Source organism: Leptodactylus fuscus, chromosome 2 (assembly GCF_031893055.1).
Source record: "Leptodactylus fuscus isolate aLepFus1 chromosome 2, aLepFus1.hap2, whole genome shotgun sequence".
NCBI classification, from domain to species: Eukaryota; Metazoa; Chordata; class Amphibia; order Anura; family Leptodactylidae; genus Leptodactylus; species Leptodactylus fuscus.
Genome location: NC_134266.1, coordinates 47706973 through 47728894, shown reverse-complemented (window position 1 = coordinate 47728894; position 21922 = coordinate 47706973). Strand labels below are relative to the sequence as shown.

The 21922-nt window shown below is 41.9% G+C and overlaps 1 protein-coding gene across 2 annotated transcripts in view; it reads left to right on the top strand.

Moving 5' to 3' along the window:
* LOC142194555 (transient receptor potential cation channel subfamily V member 1-like) overlaps window positions 1-17522 on the top strand; it is a 66192-nt gene extending 48670 nt beyond the window's left edge. For both annotated transcript variants that reach the window (XM_075263758.1, XM_075263757.1), the window contains 8 exons: window positions 1131-1226; window positions 4507-4577; window positions 5395-5560; window positions 6064-6130; window positions 8294-8595; window positions 14501-14628; window positions 15018-15127; window positions 15756-17522. In XM_075263758.1, the coding sequence (XP_075119859.1) occupies window positions 1131-1226; window positions 4507-4577; window positions 5395-5560; window positions 6064-6130; window positions 8294-8595; window positions 14501-14628; window positions 15018-15127; window positions 15756-15853 (1038 nt within the window). In that variant the 3' untranslated portion in view covers window positions 15854-17522. The remainder of the gene's footprint in view (window positions 1-1130; window positions 1227-4506; window positions 4578-5394; window positions 5561-6063; window positions 6131-8293; window positions 8596-14500; window positions 14629-15017; window positions 15128-15755) is intronic.
* Window positions 17523-21922: the final 4400 nt, after the last annotated feature.

The window sequence follows — 21922 nt, the reverse complement described above, 5'->3', positions numbered from 1 at the left end:
CGCTGGCTCTGCCGGAGGAGTCGGAGTCTAAGGTCGGACCTGAATGGAGACTGGTGTGGAGCGATCTTAGACTCCGCCTCCTCCAGCAGAGCCAGCGCTGATTGGTCGAGTTCCGTACTCTGGCCAATCAGCGCTGGCCAATACATTCCTATGGGAATGCAGAGACTTAGCAGTGCTGAGCCAGTTCTGCTCAACTACACCGTGTGCCGGTCAGCCCATCTGATATAGCAGAGCCGAGTGTGCACCCTCGGCTCTGCTACATCTGATGTAGCAGAGCCGAGTGTGCACTGACCGGCACACGGTGTAGTTGAGCAGAACTGGCTCAGCACTGCTAAGTCTCTGCATTCCCATAGGAATGCATTGGCCAGCCTTCGGCCAATCAGCGCTGGCTCTGCCGGAGGAGGCGGAGTCAAAGGTCGGACCTGAATGGAGACTGGTGTGGAGCGATCTTAGACTCCGCCTCCTCCAGCAGAGCCAGCGCTGATTGGTCGAATTCCGTACTCTGGCCAATCAGCCCTGGCCAATGCATTCCTATGGGGAAAAGTTAGCTTGCGAAAATCGCAAGCTGACAGGGATTTCCATGAAATAAAGTGACTTTTATGCCCCCAGACATGCTTCCCCTGCTGTCCCAGTGTCATTCCAGGGTGTTGGTATCATTTCCTGGGGTGTCATAGTGGACTTGGTGACCCTCCAGACACGGATTTGGGTTTCCCCCTTAACAAGTATATGTTCCCCATAGACTATAATGGGGTTCGAAACCCGTTCGAACACTTGAACAGTGAGCGGCTGTTCGAATCGAATTTCGAACCTCAAACATTTTAGTGTTCGCTCATCTCTACCTCTTACCTTTTCACGTTGGGTTGAATACTCGTTTTGTGCGCGCTCATCCCCACACCTCCACGCCTGTTTGGGTCAAGGCCCTGAGGGACGTCATATTTCCAGCCAAATCAGCTGATCGGTGTAAGGTCTGGGTGTCGGACCCTTTCTGATCAAAACTGATGACTCATCCTGTGAATAAGTCATCAGCATCCAATACACATGGGGTCTTGGCAATCCTTTTTAGGTTATAAATATCTGGCTACTTTTTGTACATTGTCTATGATAGATAACATGTGACATTTCTATTTCAGCCTCCCTTTCCACTGCAAGGAACAGTTAAAGATAATGCACGTGTTGCTGGAGAAGTCTTCATCATGCTTGGAGCCGTTTACATCTTTGTTTGCCAGGTACAAAGGCATCTTAGTGATCTATACCCTGTTCTTGAACTGAATGTGCAAAAATATTCATTTTCTGGTTATAGTAGTACTCCAACTTTTTTTTTTGTTGTTTTGCCTGTTAGTAATGGCGTCTTGTCAACAGCAGTGCTGACACTTTGCTCACTGTACAGCCACCATTTGGGTCCTGAGTTGTGTCACATGATCTGCCGTCTGACATACAAAATTATATATATATTCTTTGACAGTAAGTCTGTGAGAGCCTAACTGTGAGTTTCATGGACTTTCATGGCAAAAATTACTTCCGGCACCCCACATAACACAATGAGGGACCTGGAATTTCCAGGGAAGTCGATATGTACATTGTTTTTGGTATTCATACATCTGGGTTTTTTTTTTACTATTGAAATCGACATATACTGTATATGACATATCATTCTTTTGACCTTTTTCATTGTCCTTAATAAATAAAAATAAATAAAATAAATAGACATGTAGATAAAACCATAGACTTGTACGGGTATTAAAACAGCCATGTGACAACAGCAACTTTGTCATTATAGACACAGAAATTGCATTTATATTGTCTATATATATAAAACTCAAATTCTGTAGTAGTCTGCTCTATACAAATCCATAGTTTTCGCCCGATTTGGGTGAAATTTGGCACGCCCCCTCTCCACCCACAGGAGCAGAATATTGCGTATGTTACATCTCGTTAGCATACCCCCGTCATGAGATTGGGCTCCCTGAAGCTAGGCCCTATACATATAATGGGGAAAAGTGAAAGCGACAGTGCTGAGGGGAAAACAACAGTTGTGACTGACAGGAATGGATTATAGCGATGGGGCCAAAGAGTCGCTGCTAAAGGGGCCACACCACCACACACAACACACAGACATCTCACAAACATCATATAAACATCACACAGACAGCACACACACAAATGTCACAATACATCACACAAACGGATTATAGAGACTGTGCCAATGAGTCGCTGCTAAAGGGGCCGCACTCTAGACACACACAACACAAAAACCACCCCACAAATACCACATGCACACCACACACACACACGCGCGCGCGCACACACGAGAGGACCACACATGCATGCAAACACACTCAGATGAATGCACACTACGCATACGGACGAACAGAGCACATGTCTAATCACACACAACTACCGCACGGATGGACACTTGCACTGCGCATGCACAAACACATGGATCACAAGCGCACATACATGCATACATATACACGGACCACACACGTACATGCACACACGCATACATACACATGGATCACAGGCGTGCACACACACACATGACATATACTGACAAAACATGTCTGGTATCCTTAGTGGCTGTTTGCACACTATAGTATTTATCACGGGCCTCCGGGCCATGGATTTGGCGGTTCCATAGATTTCTTTGTGTACAAAGCTGTGAATTTTGGCAATTATGGCTCAGATTTCCAGTGGAAACAGGGGACTATTTTTCCTAGATGCACCAGGAGGTTCTGGTAAAATATTTTTAATTTGCTGCTTGCAGAAATTTTCTTAAAAAATGACATTGCCTTGGCTGTTGCATCATCTGGGGTTGTTGCCACTCTTTTAGATGGAGGGTGCTCGATTCAGTCAGCATTATAATTGCCCTTAAATCTAGCGTTGTCTGTATTATCACTTAGGCTGGGTTCAGACGGGGTTTTTTGGTCCAGATTTTGACACGGAATCCGCATTAAAATCCGGCTCTGAAAAACGCCTCCCATAGAATTCAATGGGTTTCTTTTTCTGCGAGCGGTTTGTTTGTGCTCGTAGAAAAAAGAAGCGTCATGCCCTTTCTTGACGCGGATTCCACAGCTGAATCAGTCGCGGATGTCCGCAGCACAACACTCCCTCCCCATTAGGCCCATTCATTTGGGCCTAATCCGGAGCAGAATGCCGCGACTGGCTGCTGGTGCACTGTATGCACTGCACCGGCATCCAGTCGCAGCTATCCCTTTTTTTGGATCAAACTCTGAGGCGGCCTCTGCGTCAAAATCCGCTCCAAAAAATCCTGTCTGAACCCAATCTAAGGGCTCTGGGAAAGCTAAGGTATTACAAACTTGCAAACTAATTGTTTGGAATGAATGTACCATGGCACACAAGAAAGCGGTCAAGGCCCTTGATCGCACCTTGAAAGAGCTGCAGAGAACCGACTGTTTAATGGGGGAATTATGGTAATTTTTGCAGGTGACTTCTGCCTGACGTTACCTGTTCTTAAAGGGATCCTATCATTAAAACTCAATTTTTTGTCCCTAACATGTAGAAATAGCCTTAAGAAAGGCTATTCTTCTCCTACCTTTAGATGTCTTTTCTGCGCCGCCATTCCGTAGAAATTCCAGTTTTCGTCGGTATGCAAATGAGTTCTCTTGCAGCACTGGAGGCGGGCCCCAGCACTCAAACAGCACTGGGGGTGTCCTCAATGCTGCAAGAGAACTCTCCAGCGCCACCTCCATCTTTTTCAGGAACGGAGAAAACATCTTTCTTAAGGCTATTCCTACATGTTAGGGACAAAAAATTGAGTTTAATTATAGGATCCCTTTAAGAGTCTCATGCCCAATGTTATTAAAGCCACTGTTCTTATGGGAAACTCTAAGGGTGCATTCACACGATGTCTTTTGGCACGTAATGTGGCACGTCTACACCGCGGGAGTTTTTGCGGGCCATAAAATCACGGCCGCAAAATAGCGCCGCGTATACGATCCACGCTCCCATTGAAACGTGCCACATTACGTGCCAAAAGACATTGTGTGAATGCACCCTAAGGGAGCAAATGTTTGCATTCTGCGTATTCCTTTGCTACCAAGCGACATGCCCTTCAATTTTAAGCATCTGCAGTTCCCAATCCGACTTGCATTTGCTATGACTATAAACAAAGCACAAGGTCAATCACTTAAAGTAGCCGGCATTAATTTAGAGAGCCCGTGATTTTCACATGGAAAGTTGTACGTTGCTTGCTCTAGAGTTTATACTACATATTATGTATTGAATATATAAAAATATTGAAATGAAAAAAAAAAGTTGTTGTTCACATCAATGTTACGACAAATTAGTTAAATGACAAAATAATAAAAATTTTAAGTGGAAAAAAAGATTTACTGTAGCTCTGAAAATGTAAATTTTAGTATGACGCTGTAAAATTTTACTTTAGCATAACCAACAATATAACATATTGTATTCTACTAGTATATTTTATATACTTTGGATCAGGTTTTGGTTGTTACAAGATATATTCCTTTTCTTTCTGTACAGATCATATATTTTTGGAAGAGACGTCCTTCGCTACAAATATTAATGATGGATGGCTACTTTGAAGTTCTTTTGTAAGTTTCACCTAATTTGTGGAATTACCGGTACTATGGAGTAATTATAGAGAGATGATACAGATAAGGAAATAAGGACCTTCCATCAATGGATACAGAAAATGTCCCTTGTATACTGATATCCTAAATTATACTATTTTTATTGTGCGTCCTGCTCATACAGTTTTGACTATTTTGATAATAAATTGCAGTCTTCTTTCAAAGTTATATGTCAGGAGGCTTCAATATGTGCCAATGTATACACATGTAGGGGCATATGTCACTCATAACTCCCTAATGTGAAAACAGAGTGTACTGTATACTGTGCAGTATATGGTTATATACTGGATGCCTCTGTACGAAATAGCATAGGTTACTATGGAAAAAAGATATAGCAACACATACCGGCCTGGACACTCTTATGGCATACAGTATGTAGGAGCATAGATGCGTTCAGTGCATCTTTTCTAAGACATAAAAATTGTCAGTTCTGTTGAACCTTTGGGTCCTAATAGTGTGTAATAGTGAACCTGGGCCCACCACGTGGCTGATAACACCATTTATCAGAAAAAATATCAGAGATAATTATTTTCTTATGGATATGCAATTCAGCCTGCAAGTGCCCCAGAGGGTACGATATGCCATATTTTCCTACAGACAGCCAGGATGCAGGCAGAGGCTGAAATTGTGATTTACTACAGGGGTCTTGGGTAGTGGCTACAGAGGAGCGCCAGTTTACTTGCAGCTGTCTATAGGCCAGTCTGTCTATTAGCAATTGTGTTTCATGTGTGTTATAGCATCAATAGCCAATATAATCGTATAATATTTCTCCTTACAGCTTCTTTCAAGCGGCGCTCCTGCTGTGCAGCGGTATCATCTACCTTGCAGGAAGTGAAGTCTATGTGGCACTTATGGTGTTTTCCTTGGTGATCGGATGGGTGGACATGTTATATTATACTCGCGGCTTCCAGCAGACTGGAATCTACAGTGTCATGATTCAGAAGGTCAGATTTTCCTCTGTCTAATAAATGTGGGTCCCACCTTTAGGTCATACAGCTATCGCCAAATGGGGTCTCAGGATCTACATTCTAACCTGTCCGTTCATTTTTTGCCTGAATTCACTAGCCTGTGGCCCCTTCATGGGGAGGGGGGGGGGGATTCTAGGGCTAACCTAACGGGGGGGAGATTTTCTAAGAGTGTCTAAGTTTTAGTCTTAAATTGTGCCAGATTTATCTGATGCTGTTTGATAAACTTGGCGTGTTGTTATACTGTATAGTCTAACATTACATCACTTAGTAAACATGGTGTTTGGCATATTAGACAGTTTTTTTGGTATAAATTATTCCAGAATTTAGTTGTATTTTGCTTAATAAATCTTTATATTCATCAGTTTTGTTGCTCACAGGTCACATGTTAATTTCTGGTTTATGTAAGTACGGTATATATTCTCACAGATGCTGGACAAATATTACACAACCAATACTGAAAATGAATCTTTTTCTTTCAGACGATTCTGCGTGACATGCTTCGCTTCCTTCTGGTCTACATAGTCTTCCTCTTTGGTTTTGCAGCAGGTAATAGTATTAGTAGGATTTTGCATGCACATTATGTTTCCCCACACATCTGAGACTTGCTTCATCTGTGAATACATATTGTAAAAGTATACAAATCTAATAAAATCATGGAAGATATCGGATACTAAACTAAACAATAATTAGATAGAATAAAAAGACTACCATTGAATATTGTCAAAGCTTATGGTATTCCTTGCACGTCTTTCACTATTTCCACCAGCAGATGTCACTATTGCTGTTGTAAAGTTTGTGTTACATATACAGGGTGCGATGTCTGCAGGCTTCACCAGACTTACAAAAAAACTTAAATAAATAATAATAATAATAATAATAATAATAAATATAAATAATAATAAAATACTTTCAACAGTTGTTCCCGCCATCTTGGAGAACTAAGCACAGATCTTCTGTAGATGTAGGCTTGCTCCAATCCTTCTGTCTCTTCATGTCATCCCAGACAGACTGGATGATGGTGAGATCAGGGCTCTGTGGTGGCCATGTCATCACTCCCAGGACTCCTTCTTCAAACGTCACACCAAATATTGATGGGATTTCGATTTCTCTTTTCTTCTTTCACATAATTTTGTTAATCTACAAAATAAACTATTAACCCTTCTATTTCTGAAAGCATTTTTACTATGTAGCATTTTTCCACACATGCCTAAAACTTTTGCACTGTACTGGATATTAGTATGCCACTGCATATGGGAAGCATTAGTGCCAGGGATCACATAACCTTGCTTTGTTTAGTGCCAGCTACTCATTACAAGTAGTTCCAAATCACAGTTTTACTTTAAAATGAAATAGACATCGCCATAGAAGTGTATCTGTCACTCAGGGATCAACTCCTGTCAGGTCTGGCTCCAGCCTCAGTGGGCCCAGCTCATGTGGTGGCAAATTCAGCGCCGCACCTCCCATGAGGCGACCTGAAGCGACCGCTTCAGGCGGCGCTATGCCAGGGCCCCGGGGAGGGCGGCATTTTTGCTTACCTAAGCCAGTCCAGGACAAGCTGTCCTGGACTGGCTTAGCACCGAGCGGTGGATTGGGGAGGCCGCTGCAGCCTCCCCTCACGCTCAGGCAGAGAGCAGGTCCTCTCCCTGCCTGCTCTCTGCCTGCTAACGGTGCTAAGCCACACCCCCTTTGCTCCGCCCCATCCCCTTTGCTCCCCCCCCGCTCCGCCCCCTCCTCCCGGGGTGGGGGCGGCTTTCTGTCGTCCGAAAAATGCAGGTTCACCCCTGGTGGCAATGTACTGCTGTATAAGCTGCAGCAGCATAAAATATCCGCTATCAGGTGAATTTTGCCGCGGCAGACCTCCTGGAATTGCAGTATATTGACTCTTATTATGCCCCCATATAATATAGTATTCCTCTTCTGATCTCCATGTAGTATAATGGCTCCCTTATTATGTCTCCACACAGTATAATGGCCCATACACATAATAATGGTTCCATTATGCCCCATGCAGTATAACGGACCCTTATGCCCCACACATAGTATGATTATACCCCTATGCCTCCACAAAATATGTAGGCCCTCATATGCCCAGATACATTATAATGGTCACCCTTATCTCCCACCCTCACTATAATGCTAGGCCCCTCACTATAATGCTCCACCCAAACTTCCTGCTGGTCTGGTGCTGAAGCAGAGACAGGGATAGGATTACAGAGGGCTAATAGCAGGGAGTAATGATGAAGTCCATACTTGCTGCCCACCCCCAGGGCTTTTACCAAGGCAATGAGCGCTTCAATCTGTGTTAATGCAAGTGGTCAATGGATGTCCAGTCAGCACCCTCTCTGGATCCCTACACTTGCCCAGGTGTGCTGAGTGCTGACACCGGCCCTGTTTCCTATTATTATTCAGTGGGTGGCCATAATCCCTAATAACCCGGGCACCTGGAACTTGCACTTGACCCACACTTGGTTTCCAAGTGTGGAAATGCAGCTGTGTTGAATGAAGCTTCACCCCATTGTTTATTTGTATGGTAACTAAATGGCATTTAGTAAACTACCAGGCAATGTTATTTGTGCACCGTGTGGTGTCACATAAAAGAGGGGCCTTCAATGGAAGGTTTTTGCACTAGACCCTATCCAACCTAAACCGTTTGTAGTTGAGTCTTAATCTTAACACAAATCATTTACACCCCCGTCTTGCCTATCACAGCTTTGGTAACGCTTATCGGTGAAGCACCACAACAGAGTGGAAACAGCACTGAATCTGAAGAGAAAGAAGCAGCGAACTCCTATTCTGGCCTGTACATCACATCTCTGGAGTTGTTCAAATTTACTATTGGCATGGGAGATCTGGAGTTCAATGAGAATCTGAAATTCAAGCACTTCTTCATGTTCCTGCTCATCTTGTATGTGGTCCTCACCTACGTCCTCCTCCTTAACATGCTCATTGCTTTAATGAGTGAAACGGTGAACAAAGTCTCTAGTGAAAGTAAAAGCATTTGGAAACTCCAGGTGGGTTGAATATTTTTTTGACTATAATACTTTCTATAATCCTGACTACAAGTAGAACAAGTGTATCACCAATGTCGTCCTTGTAGGCCAGATTGGACTTAGTATGACCAAGGTCTAATAAGTCATTTGTGAATATACCCAAAAGGAATATACCTTAAAGGCTACAAGCTGAGTTGTCTTCTGCAGGACTTGTTTGGTCATTATTGTGTTAAATTCACCAGAAAATTTCCTGGTACACTGGTGGGAAGTGTTAACTAGAGATGAGACAATCAGCTCATGATTGATCCATCCCATTGGTTCATCCCAAATATTCCAAATTGTTTGTTTTTTAACTAAACCAAACAAATGGCGATTTGTCTTGTGCAAACTAAAATGGCCACCAGATTATACTCTGGATTCTCTTCAGTTCCCAGAGTGTAATAGATTGAAGCCCAGGAGCTGACAAAAAAAAAAAAAAAAAAAACCTGCTCAAACTAACTTTAGTATAGTTACCTCTCTTGGGCCTCCTTATGGTATCTGGTGCTCTTTTGTTTCGACATTGGCCCAAGCAGAGGTCCCAGCGCTGAACCAGATACGCCAAGCGTCATGACATCATAATGCTTGGCGTGCCCATATCCGTGCCCAATCACAAGCCTTAGCCATGACCACAATGCTGATGACAACACAGAGAAGAGCGAGTCTACGTGGGTAATGTTTTCTTGCTTTATTGTGGTGGAATCAGGAATTGGTGGTGCAAAATACTGTATATAGCTCAAATACGAAGCCATATTGTGCCCGTCTGAATGTGGTTTTTCAGTTTTTTTAGGGTAGATTACAAGCATTACCTAAAGCTAACTATGAGCATTAAGTGAGATATTGGATACTGAGCGTAGCGTGAGTGTAAGAGTAAAGGTGCATAGTAGGGGTTATTTCAGTCCTAACACAAATCCGTGCCAGCTGGACTGTATGGCTCCAATGGGTATGATTGTGGCAGGAGCCAGTCAGATGTAGGAAGCCTGAGAAAGAATGTGGCACCTCTACCCAAATATAATGGCCATGAATGATGGTTTATTCACTTGTTTTAATGAAACATTAAATTTGATGTAATGGGATTCATGAAGATACCCTCATTTTAGTTTAATGTATACATTGTATGTGTGTGACAGATATATAGACTGAGTTGTGCACTACAAACTGTGTCACAGGTGTGCAGACGTGCTTATACTGCACTGCTTACAAACCACACAGCAGTAACGAAAAGTAATACACCGCAGTAAGAGGAAGGAAATGACATACACAGACTGGCTGAGAGATCCAAAGTAAGGCCAGACATAGTAAGACAAACACCATATACATATAAGGTAGTCACTCAATAAAATGTGCACGGAGTAAAGTAAAGGCAAGTGTGGCACGCTTTAAAAGTATACTGTGCATATATATATATATATATATATATATATATATATATATATATATAGTAGAGATCTTTGCACCACAAATGGGAGTTTACACAACAAAAAATTGCAGTCACTGAATACTACAGTCTATTACAATATGGAGACCATAAATAAACTATTCACATGTCTCTGATATCCATCATCTGTCATGACTGCTCTGTGTTTTACGCTCCCATACGGGTCTACAATTGCGGATAAATGTATAAACCCATTCATTTGTAAGGCGCCATGCACACATACATCATTTTAACAGATGTGTGTCTGTGCCGTAGAAAAGAGCTACAAAATAAGGAGTAGGTCCTATGCCTGTCTATATTTGCAGCTTGGTCAATTCATTTAAATGTACAGGTCAGTGAAAATCACGAATGACTAATCTGTGTGTCCTCCTTTCTGTTTTTTTTACATGGTTGTGTACATGGAGCATTAGGTGAGGTTTCTGATCTTCAGCCTGTCTGGTCTGGGGTTAGGGCTTGCGACATAGTCAGCAGTGTAGGAATATAGATCAGCACTTTAGCCTTGCAGTGCTTAATTCCTACACTCCAAAAACATAGCGCCCTATATGGGACGGTGACTGACAATGTAGTACAGTGGACTATGATGGTGCTAAGTAAGCTAAATAAATAAGATACCTTGTTTAAAACCATGGTCTGAAATGGTAATTGGTACATTGTGACTGATGTCAAGCTGCTTTTTTCCTCGTTGTAAGCCCAGTTTTCAAATGGACAACTAGGTCGTTTGAGAGAGACTGGATGCCACAGATACACTGTCCAAAATCTACAATTGTTGTTACAGCTAAAAACTGATGTTAACATAGTGTATCTTTAGTGCATGTTTGTAGCACATCTAGTTGCGGCTAAACTATTTTGACTTGTTTGACTTGTATGTGTGTGGCTTCTCAGAAAATGGTGTGTGGCTTAAATTCATCGAAATATGCCAAATTGTGTCGTCAACTTCTAGTTTGAAGTAAACCAACAAAAAATGGTATACATGTAGACTAAACCGTCTAAACCTATGGAGATTTATCATCCACCATCAGTCACTGTGATAAATCTGGTGTATTTTCAGACCACCTGGACATTGATTGAACTTGTGATGTCTGCCGGATCAAATCTTCTCTGGTCTCAGACATGATAGTTCAGTAGAGTCAGTCTTTGGCAGTCATAGTTTTAGAAATGAGATATAGATAACAATGTTCATTATGCAATTATAATGATACCTTAGGGTTGGTTCACACAGCATATGGTAGATGTTGCAGATTTTTCCTACATGTAATACAGTTATATGAATGGAACCTATTCACCTAGTTCTGGCAGAAAAACCCCCCCAAAAAACAGAACTTCACTACAGACAGAGGCATAAACTATTCTCACGCTTCTCAGTTCTGATAATTGTCACAAAATATGACTCACACTGGTCAGAGGATGGCGGATTACAGATAACATCACCGGCAGACTGCTTATAATATACAGACATATATCATATGACCTCTCTTAGGAGATCTTTATTTTGAGATCTAGAGGTGCAGCATGTGACCACTGATAACGCTTCAATGAACAAAGGTCACTGATCTTAGTTTTTTGTATAAAATGGACTAGAAGGCAATAAAATGTCCAGCAAATTTGCACAATTTTGCTTTGACTCTCACCCATCAAATTTGGAATCTGGTAACAAAAGTTAGCATGGTCTCCCTGGAAAGTTAGGTGAAGTGGCACAAGATTGTGGCACAAATCTCATAGTGGGCATGAAAAGTTTTTTTGTTAGATAAGTCAAAATATAATACAAGGAGTATTCCCAATTTTTCTTCATTTTGACCAATTCAAAAATAAACATGGATCATCAGTGGTGTAACTAGGAATGGCAAGGCCCCTTGGCAAACTTTTGACAAGGGCCTTCACCCTGAACGCCTTACCTCACACAGTATTATGTCCCATTGGGGACTACCCATGAACAATTATTATACTTGGGGGTCAGACCCCAGAATATATTAATCGGTGACCCAGGGGAGGATACAAAAAAAAAAACACTGTTACTTACCTCTCCTGGGTTCCGGCGCACTCCCCACTGATGTTGGCCATCTTCAATGAGAAGAAACACATGGGCATGAATAGCCGACCTTGGCTCAGAGCTTAAAGTGACCCTACATGCTTAATATATAGTAAAGATATCTGGTGCCCTCTGCTTTAATTCTTCTTGCCTCTTCATTACTGTAAAAGGATGTTATTTGCTAACATTTTGCTTTAGGAATTACATAATCTAGTATCAGATTGATGTCACCATAGTGGTTGTCTGGCACTTGAATAACACTACAACTTTGCATCACAATTTTTCTAAATGTCTGATGTCTAATTTTCAGTATTAGTTCTGTAGACTTAAAGGGATTTTCCCGTGAACATAACCAGATTTACATTTGTAGACAGTTAAAAGTGTAACATTTTTGCAAATATAAGTAATGCAAAACTTTGAAGCTTTTTAAAGATTTTCTCTTACCATCTTAGTGATGAGAGTCTTTTGTCGAGATCAGTTGCCAATTGATATGACCATGAATGCAGGAACCTTCTATGGTTTGGAACTTGTCAGAAACACATCTAGGATTTCCTTATTGTGGACAAATTATCAGGCAGAGACACTACATGTATGAGAAGATAAGTAAGGAAATGGCTAAGTTTCTGACAAGTCCCAGACCATAGAAATTTTCTGCATTTGTTGCTGTATCCATTGGCAACTAAATAAGACTGTCATTGCTAAAAACCAAATTTCAAAACTCTGCAAAATTTTGAATTCCTTATATTTGCAAAAATGTTTAAAACATGATTAAATTAAAAGGTATGATCATGGGAATAACCTTACATTGCAACAGCCGTTTCGAATAGCACGCTCCCATAGAAATGAATAGACGTAGCCGGCCGCTTCCATTCATTTCTATGGGAGCGTGCTATTCGAAATGGCTGTTTCGAATAGTGTTCGCTCATCTCTACTAGTCATTATGGACTTTTTCAGAAAATTGGGCACTAAATTATACCTGTCGTCATCTTATAAGAGGCGTCTCTTGTTATAATGTTAAAGGGATTCTACCAATAAATCGCTTTTTTTTTTGCTTTAGACGTTGGAATAGCCTTTCGAAATGCTATTCGTCTCTTACCTTTAGACGTGGTCCCCACGGCGCCGTTCCTTAGAAATACTGGTTTTAACCAGTATGCAAATGAGTTCTCCTCAGCAATGGGCGTGGGCCCCAGCGCTCAAACGGCGATGGGAGGCGTACCCACTGCTGCCAGAGAGCTCTCTCCAGCGATGCCTCTATCTTCAGCTGCAACCCCACCTCTTCTATCTTCCGTCTTGGTCCAACCTCCGACGCCTGCGCAGTACGCTCCTGAATTGAACTACAAGAGCGGCCATTTTTGGGAGGCCGCTCTTGCTCTTGTAGTTCAATACAGGAGTGTACTGTGTCTGGCGGCCATTTTTGGGAGGCCGCAGTGTGCTCCTCTATTGAACTACTAGTTCAATACAGGAGTGTACTGCGCAGGCGTCGGAGGTTGGACCAACACGGAAGACAGAAGAGGCAGGGTTGCAACTGAAGATGGAGGCGTCACTGGAGAGAGCTCTCTGGCAGCAGTGGGGACGCCCCCATCGCTGTTTGAGTGCTGGGACTCGCCCCCATTGCTGCGGAGAACTCATTTGCATACCGGTTAAAACTGGTATTTCTAAGGAACGGTGCCGCGGAGACCACGTCTAAAGGTAAGAGACGAATAGCCTTTCTAAAGGCTATTCCGACGTCTAAAGCAAAAAAAAAAAAGCGATTTAGTGGTAGAATCCCATGAATAGTATACTACACTGTACTCATAAGTAATACCCTTATAGTGTGTATATGAATAGTACCACTGCACTATACAAAATTATAGTAGTACTATACAGAAATAATATCACTAGTCTTTCAACACAAACTGAATTGTATGTATAAAGAATATTAATATACTATACATATAGATAGTACAGCTATAGTTTATAGTATAAACTTTATACAATAACTGTAACACTATGTAATACATATATTAGTACTGCATTACCATACAAAGAAATAATACTACTATACAATATGCAAAAATATTACTGCACACATAAATGCTTAATTACACATATTCATATATACTACACGCACATATCTCTATGTACAGTATAAACACTACCCATATATACAGTATGTTAAACACACATACACATACATACACATTAAAAAATTGAAGTGAAGCGGAGCGCCAACCACCACCAATCCTGCCCACGTAGATTCCATCTGTTCTCAGGTTGAATATGGAGCTGTAGAAAGGTCCTGGGGTATTCAGTTCATGGGACAACCCCTTAATACAGACTAGTGTGATTACCATATACTATTGGGTGGGTAAAATTATGTATGAAACAATTCAGCTTTTTATGTATGAAATCCTATATATAATTTGTGGTAAAATATTTTTCTACAGAGAGCTGCCACAATATTGGATATCGAGAGGTTCCTGCCAAGGTCTGTTAGGAAAAAACTGAGATGTGGTCGCCGCCTGGCAGTAGGGAAGACACCTGAAGGAAAACCAGATGAAAGATGGTGTTTTAGGTAGGAATGTGTAACTTTACTGATGACTTGTAAAAGGCCTAAGCCGTTCTGTCTGGAACGTCCAGTGTAGTAAATCTGACTGACTATTAGGAGTAAATTTCTTCCTTGTCTGTGTAGGTGAGCTCTGGGAAGTCACGACATAGCTGTCTGAGTCACATCTAAAATACTCCCCACACTCATTCAGCCACCATACTTAATCTACAGATTGAAATGTATATAGTTACTGAATATTAGATCCCGAGCCATAACTTGAGGCTCCCAGGCCCACATACAAAATCTTCAACACAGCCCCATCTACTAGACCCTAGACTCATCCGCACCCCTTATAATTAGGCGCCTGCCAAGATCTATCAAAAACGAAACAAATAATTTGTATTTTTGCTCTGTAGGGTGGAGGAAATGCAATGGGGATCATTTGGGAAACATCACTACAACCTTAATGAGGAACCTGGTGACAAAGACACAGCAAAACTGAAGTCACTGTACAAACAACCCAAAGGTAAGGAAGCAAATAATTATCTATATGCTAATGAATGCAAAAAAGGGGCAGCCATGGCAATTTCTTATGTGCTTTAGATACTTTTATGACTGAGAGTTTTTCAAACTCCATAGAAGGAGTTACATGGCTAAAAGAAGGAGTAAAAATAGGGATTTTCCAAGATGAGATACTGATGATCTATCCTTAGGATAATCACAATCATATTGATGGCGGTCCAACACCTGGCACCCCCACTGATCAGCTGATATCTGCACAGTATACAGGATTGGCAGCAGATTGCTGTGTACTCTTTGTAGTGGCCTTGCTGTGCTATGGTAGATCAGCTTCCATTTACTTGAATGGGAATTCAGCTGATATCATGTAGCCCGGATACTGCACAGTATACAGAGCCATCTGCTTCCTGCTCTGTACACTGTGCAGATAGCATGTAGTGGGTTTTCTGGATGCCAAATCTCCAGTGATCTGATACTGAGGTCCTATCTTAAGGGTGGGCCATCAACATGATATTGGAAATTATATTTAGCCTAAAAACATAGATGTAGTCACTATCACATACATAAATAGGGTCATTTCATAGATATGCCTAGATGTGAAGACAATATAATAATTATAATTATTATTTTTACAGGATGGAGCCATTGGGTTACTAGAGTTCAAGAAAGAGCACGAGAGGAAGAGCAAGTGCCATTAAATTCGGTGTCCACAAGTCCATCAGATAAAGTCTAAGATCGATGTCATCCTATATTCAGCTGCTTATGTTTACCGATGATACTGTACATCTCACTGACATTGGCCATACACCAGATTGAGGAGATACTAATGTTCTTCAATATTGGTTTTGTTATAGCAATATAGTAGTTATTCCAAGTCATATTCACTGCAAAGTCTAATTCAATAAAATGTGCCGAGGTTTTATATTTCTTTCTCTTTTCAGCTCATTGCTATAGGTGTGAGAAGGGATAAATCATCCCACAACAATCCTGTTACTTGGATATTGTTCTGTACTTAGTATGACTTTTATACCATCCTGTATTATCCTTGTTTTTTTATTTTATTTTTGTTGAAAAATCAAAAACTGAAAAAAAAAATCATCTCACAATACAGAAAAAGCAAACTAAGAGGAATTGTAATGATTCATAGTTATATATGGAGGAGGAGTGCTATGACCATCACTCTAGTCCATATACAACTGTCATGGCTGCCTATTATCATTGTCATTGTAGAACTTATTCCATAATACCAAAGAGTTAATAGCCCGGATTACAGAACAGAATAGGTTAATTGATCGGTTTATCAGATCGTCCTCCCGTAAGGTTCTGTTTAAAGTAGAAATGCACTTTAAGGCCAGTGCTCCATAGTGACATTGGCTGTCCATGAGTCGGGGTAAAATCACAGACTTGTGACCTATCCTTAGGTCAGGACAGTGGGGATTCCACATGTGATAGGGTGATTGAAGTGGTCAACATGTTTCAGAACCAGAAGAAGATCTGCACACTACACAATGTATGGTGTCACGTCTGGATCTGTAGGGTCAGGAGTCAGGACCCCTTCAACTTCAATCACTCAACTGGTGGGGTTGCATTGAGTCACACTTCTATACCAATTGGACATTGATGACCTATACCAAGGATAGTAAAGTCCCTTTAAAGAGAAATCTTTAGAACAAAACTATTTTTGAAAAGTAGTCTGCTTTACTAAATGTTTCTTACTCTACTTGGTTCAAGGCAGGGAACGGTTCTTGGTAATGGTTGACATTCACGGTCCTACAGAGGATCTGGCTTATTAATATTCATATACAGACTGCATTGGGAAATACGCTGTATACTGCAATGTACATACAGGAGGGTGTCCACTATACCGCGGCACGCCCTATCCCCTTGTTTTCCATAGTGATGACCCACTGCTGGGACATTGCTACGACTATGACTAGTGTCAACAGTAAGGTTTGCAGTGGGATCTCTAGCACTTGGAACCTCTGTATTCTAAATGTTCATTTATTGTTCAGATTTAATAAATAAAATACAGATTTCTGCTATGAAATATTTAGTTAACTGTGCACAGCTGCTGAAATGAGGGGTGTAGCAAGTCGAGAAGATAGCGGAGTGCCAAATAAATGCTATTTTCATTAGGTATTGATGTCTACATCGCATGGTGTAAGGGAAACCATTAGTAAATGTGCTGGATCTTTATAACTGTCTGCTGGTGTATATACAATACAATACTCTGCTTTAAATCTACTTGTTATCTGTCAGTAAAATATAACCTTTGCACGTTGTCAGTAGATGTACGGCCGTGGATGCATTTATTTTATTAGCTGTACTGGAGACAGAATTGTATTGGCTTTTATATTACTTGTAATGTGTTTTTTTATGGAATCCTGCCTTTATATCAGTCCTACATGTCTATTCATAATAAATATTGTTTACATATCACTATGGTGTTACTTTATGACTCATTTATTACTTAATAATGACCTTACTGCTTTAGTAATTACTGTAATAATTAGGTCATGATCTGTTGAAAATCACGTAATGGGAAGATCCTGTTGAGTGTTATACTACAATCTCAAACCTCCTGCAATTGAAAATCTTAAGGCTGGGTTTAGACAGAGTTTTTTGGTCCGGATTTTAAGGCTTAGGCCGCCTCAGAATCTGGTCCAAAAAAACGGCTAGCTGCAACTGAATGCCAATGCAGTCCTGATTAGGCCCAAATCCGCTCCGGATTAGGCCCAAATGAATGGGCCTAGTCGGGAGGGAGTGTCGCGAGGCGGACATCTGCGGCTGAATCAACTGCGAATCCTCCTGAAGAAAGGGCAGGTCGCTTCTTTTTTTCGCAAGTGGGAACAAACCGCTCGCAGAAAAAGGAACCCATTAAATTTTTTGAGCCAGATTTTGACGCAGATTCCGTGTCAAAATCCAGACCATAAAACTCTGTCTGAACCCAGCCATAGAGCGCTTCAGGAGCAAGCTTAGGACCCCGCTTTTCCCCCAGACTACATCATATCTGAGCCTAAATATTGTCCTCTGGGCTTTGCAGTTTATCTCATAAAAGGAATATGCAAATAAGTTGTCCCTGATGGAAAAAGGAAAACTTGGCCCTAATTTTTGAAAGGTAGATACTATGCTGTTACAGCAGGGGTATTGTTGAAGTAATGATTCTTGTTCATATTGTATCATTCATTCTTGGTTGTTTGACTTTCATACAGTGTTTTTCATATCTTGTGCAATGCTGGTGCATAGACATTGATATTGTGTGCAGGGCTCTTTAAGTAGTTTTCTCCCATAATTCTCTGTTTCTGTTACTCCTCCCTTCTTGTTGCATCTTCTTCCTGGATATGTGTTATTCAGTCTGTAACCACTGAGCAACCATCTTGTATAGCTCAGAAAGGAATTGTGTTTTGACCGTATGGCATATCATCTCTCAAGTTAAAGACAAATAAACTACCTGAAGCAACTCCATTGCATCTCTCCACATGCAACCTGGGAACGCTGGGAATGAAATGTCAGCGCGTTCTGCTATCTGCCATTAGCTTACATACAGAAATTACAATCTCACATCTTCATAGATTTCTCTAACATGCATCTGTGGCAGAATAGTCAAAACACAGCTTTCTAGTTAAAACAAGCTATATCTGCAGCTCCTGCAGGATCTACAGACAGCCTGCAAGCAAGCACAGTCAGAATACAGCATAATCTGCAGGGCGCCACACAGCCTGCAGGGGAGCTCACAGCTGTCCTCCATCTTGAGCACATGTTCTCCTCACCACAGTGAAATAAGGGGCAGTGCCATCTTTATTGACATTTTCCACACAAAGGCACCATGTCCACAAGGAGCTATGTGGATTCCGCTGTCACTGCATCTGGGACAGTGCATCCTGCTATCAGGGACTCAGATGTGCAGGAAACAGACTCCATGTTTCAGGATGTACAAATTGAGCGATTAAAACGTGTCAGTAAACCCACACAAAAGATTAGAGAGAACTTTGAAATAACTAATGAAGAGTTCTGTGATAATCTTGATGAATTATGGCGAAGAACTGAACACTATATAGAAGCGCTCTCACGCCATGACAGTGACGCAGCAAAATTGGTCACTACACTAAACCGCTTATCTGCCGCCTATGAACGCTATCAGCGACTGTCCGCAAAATACGTCACATTCTTGAGTAACGCTGATTTTGATGATGCTATAGCAGAGCTAACTGAGAGGGAGAACCTATTCCAAACGAAAGATGCCGCAGTGAAAAACGCCAGAGATAAGGCAGAACTCCGCATCGCACACCTACAAGAAGTAAGGTTCCATCGGTCTACTTCATCCAAACATACGATGTCATCCTCCAGATCCTCTCGTTCCAGAAGGTCAGCATTACATGACAAGCTTATTGATATCCGTGCTGATGCAGAGGAGGCCAGTGTTAGACGGTCCTTTGCTGAGAAGGAAGTAGAAATGGCGCAAAGGCAAGCAGAGGCAAAAGCTGAAATGGCACAAAGGCAAGCAGAGGCAAAAGCTGAAAAGTCTCTCAAAGTTTGATGACCATGCTGAGAATTATAGAGCCTGGAAATCCACCTTTGAAGCAGTGATCAGTGATCTTTACCTCACTGCCAAAGAAAAACTTGACTTGCTTGTTAACTGGTTAGGCCCAGATTCTGCAGAACGTATAAAGACATTGAGAGCAGTTCATGCGGGCCATTCAGAGGAAGGTCTTGCTGCGGCATGGGAGAGACTTGAACAGACTTATGGCAGTTCTGAAGCTATAGAAAGTGCCTTATTTAAGAGACTTCATATGTTCCCAAAAATCACCAACAAGGACAACCGCAAGCTTCAAGATCTGAGCGACCTACTAAAGGAATTAGAGTTAGCCAAAGTGGACCCACGTCTGTCAGGTCTGAGTTACCTTGACACATCTCATGGTGTTAATCCAGTGGTATCCAAACTACCATATGGCATGCAAGAAAAATGGGCCGACCTAGGTTCTAGATATAAAAGAGACCACAATGTGTCCTTCCCTCCTTTCTCTTATTTTTCCAGATTTATCAGTGACCAAGCTCGGAAAAAGAATGATCCCAGCTTTGACTTCACAGAATCCTCTCTACCAGCTTCATCATCATGTTCAAGGTATGAAACAAGCAAACGTAGAGACTTAAGGGGAACAGTATCTGTTAGGAAGACAGACGTCCCAATCACTGCACCCTGCACCACCAAACAGGACACTCCTGTCCTTAAAGATAAAGACCCTAATAGTACGTTCCCTATCCACAAAAGGCCTCATCCCCTGAAAGAGTGTAGAGGACTTAGGGCAAAGACTTTGCAAGAACGCAGAGACATGCTCAAGGAGCTAGGAGTGTGTTACAAGTGTTGTGCTTCTTCAAAACATTTTGCTAAGGACTGTAAGGCTGTCATCAAGTGTACTGAATGCAGTAGCGACAAACATGTCGCAGCCATGCATCCTACCTCTTCATCTGACAACTCACATCCTCAAGCAGCATCTAAAGCCGTCACTGCGCATGGCGGGGAGCCATCGGCTCAAGTTTCAGCTACTACCACTGTCTCCTCCTCCTGCATGGAAGTATGTGGCAAGGATAATGGTCCCAAGTGCTGTGCCAAGGTGTGCTTGGTGAATGTCTACCCAGAAGGGCAATCTGAAAAGGCCATCAGGATGTATGCCATAATAGACGAACAAAGCAACAGGTCTCTAGCAAAGCCTAAGTTCTTCGAGATCTTCGGTATAGAAGGAGAAGCAATACCATACACTCTTAACACTTGTTCTGGTCGCATAAAGACTTCTGGCAGGAGAGCCACTGGATACGTTATCTCTCCAATTAACAGGAATATTCACATATCCCTACCAACGTTAATTGAATGTGACCAGATGCCTGATGATAGGGAAGAAATTCCTACGCCGGAAGCTGCATATCATCATTCCCACTTGAGACACCTGGCTAAGGAGATTCCTCCTATGGATGTGAATGCTGACATCCTGCTCTTGCTCGGAAGAGACATTCTCAGAGTACATAAGGTACGTCAACAATGCAATGGTCCACATGATGCTCCATATGCACAAAGACTTGACTTAGGTTGGGTAATCATTGGCAATGTATGTCAGGATAAGAGTCTCATGTCATCTCAAGTGAACTCCTTTAAAACCTTTGTGCTCAACAATGGACGCACAACCTACTTCAAGCCATGCCTTCATCACTATGAGGCAAAGGAGCATCTTCCTAACTTAAAAAGGGCACCAGACATCGTCCCTACACCTTATGACGACTTAGGAGCCACAGTGTTTCACACAACACAAGACGACAACAGAGTAGCTTTATCCATGGAAGATAAAGACTTTATCAAAATAATGGACAGTGAATGCTTCAAAGATCAATCTAACCATTGGGTTGCACCCTTACCCTTTCGGACTGGGAGGGCCAGACTTCCTGACAACCGGGAACAAGCATTATCTAGATTCATCTCCTTGCAACGTACGCTGAGAAACAAGCCTGAGATGAAAGATCACTTTGTGGCATTCATGGAAAGGATATTCCGCAACAATCACGCAGAGCCAGCTCCACCTCTGCAAGAGCATGAAGAATGCTGGTATCTTCCTTCCTTTGGAGTATATCACCCACGAAAACCCAAGCAGATCAGGGTGGTATTCGACTCAAGTGCCAAACATCATGGCGTATCTCTGAATGACGTTCTCCTCACGGGTCCAAACCTGACCAACAACCTGGTAGGGGTATTAATGAGATTCAGAAAGGAGCCAGTTGCCATTACAGCTGACATTGAGCAAATGTTCCATTGTTT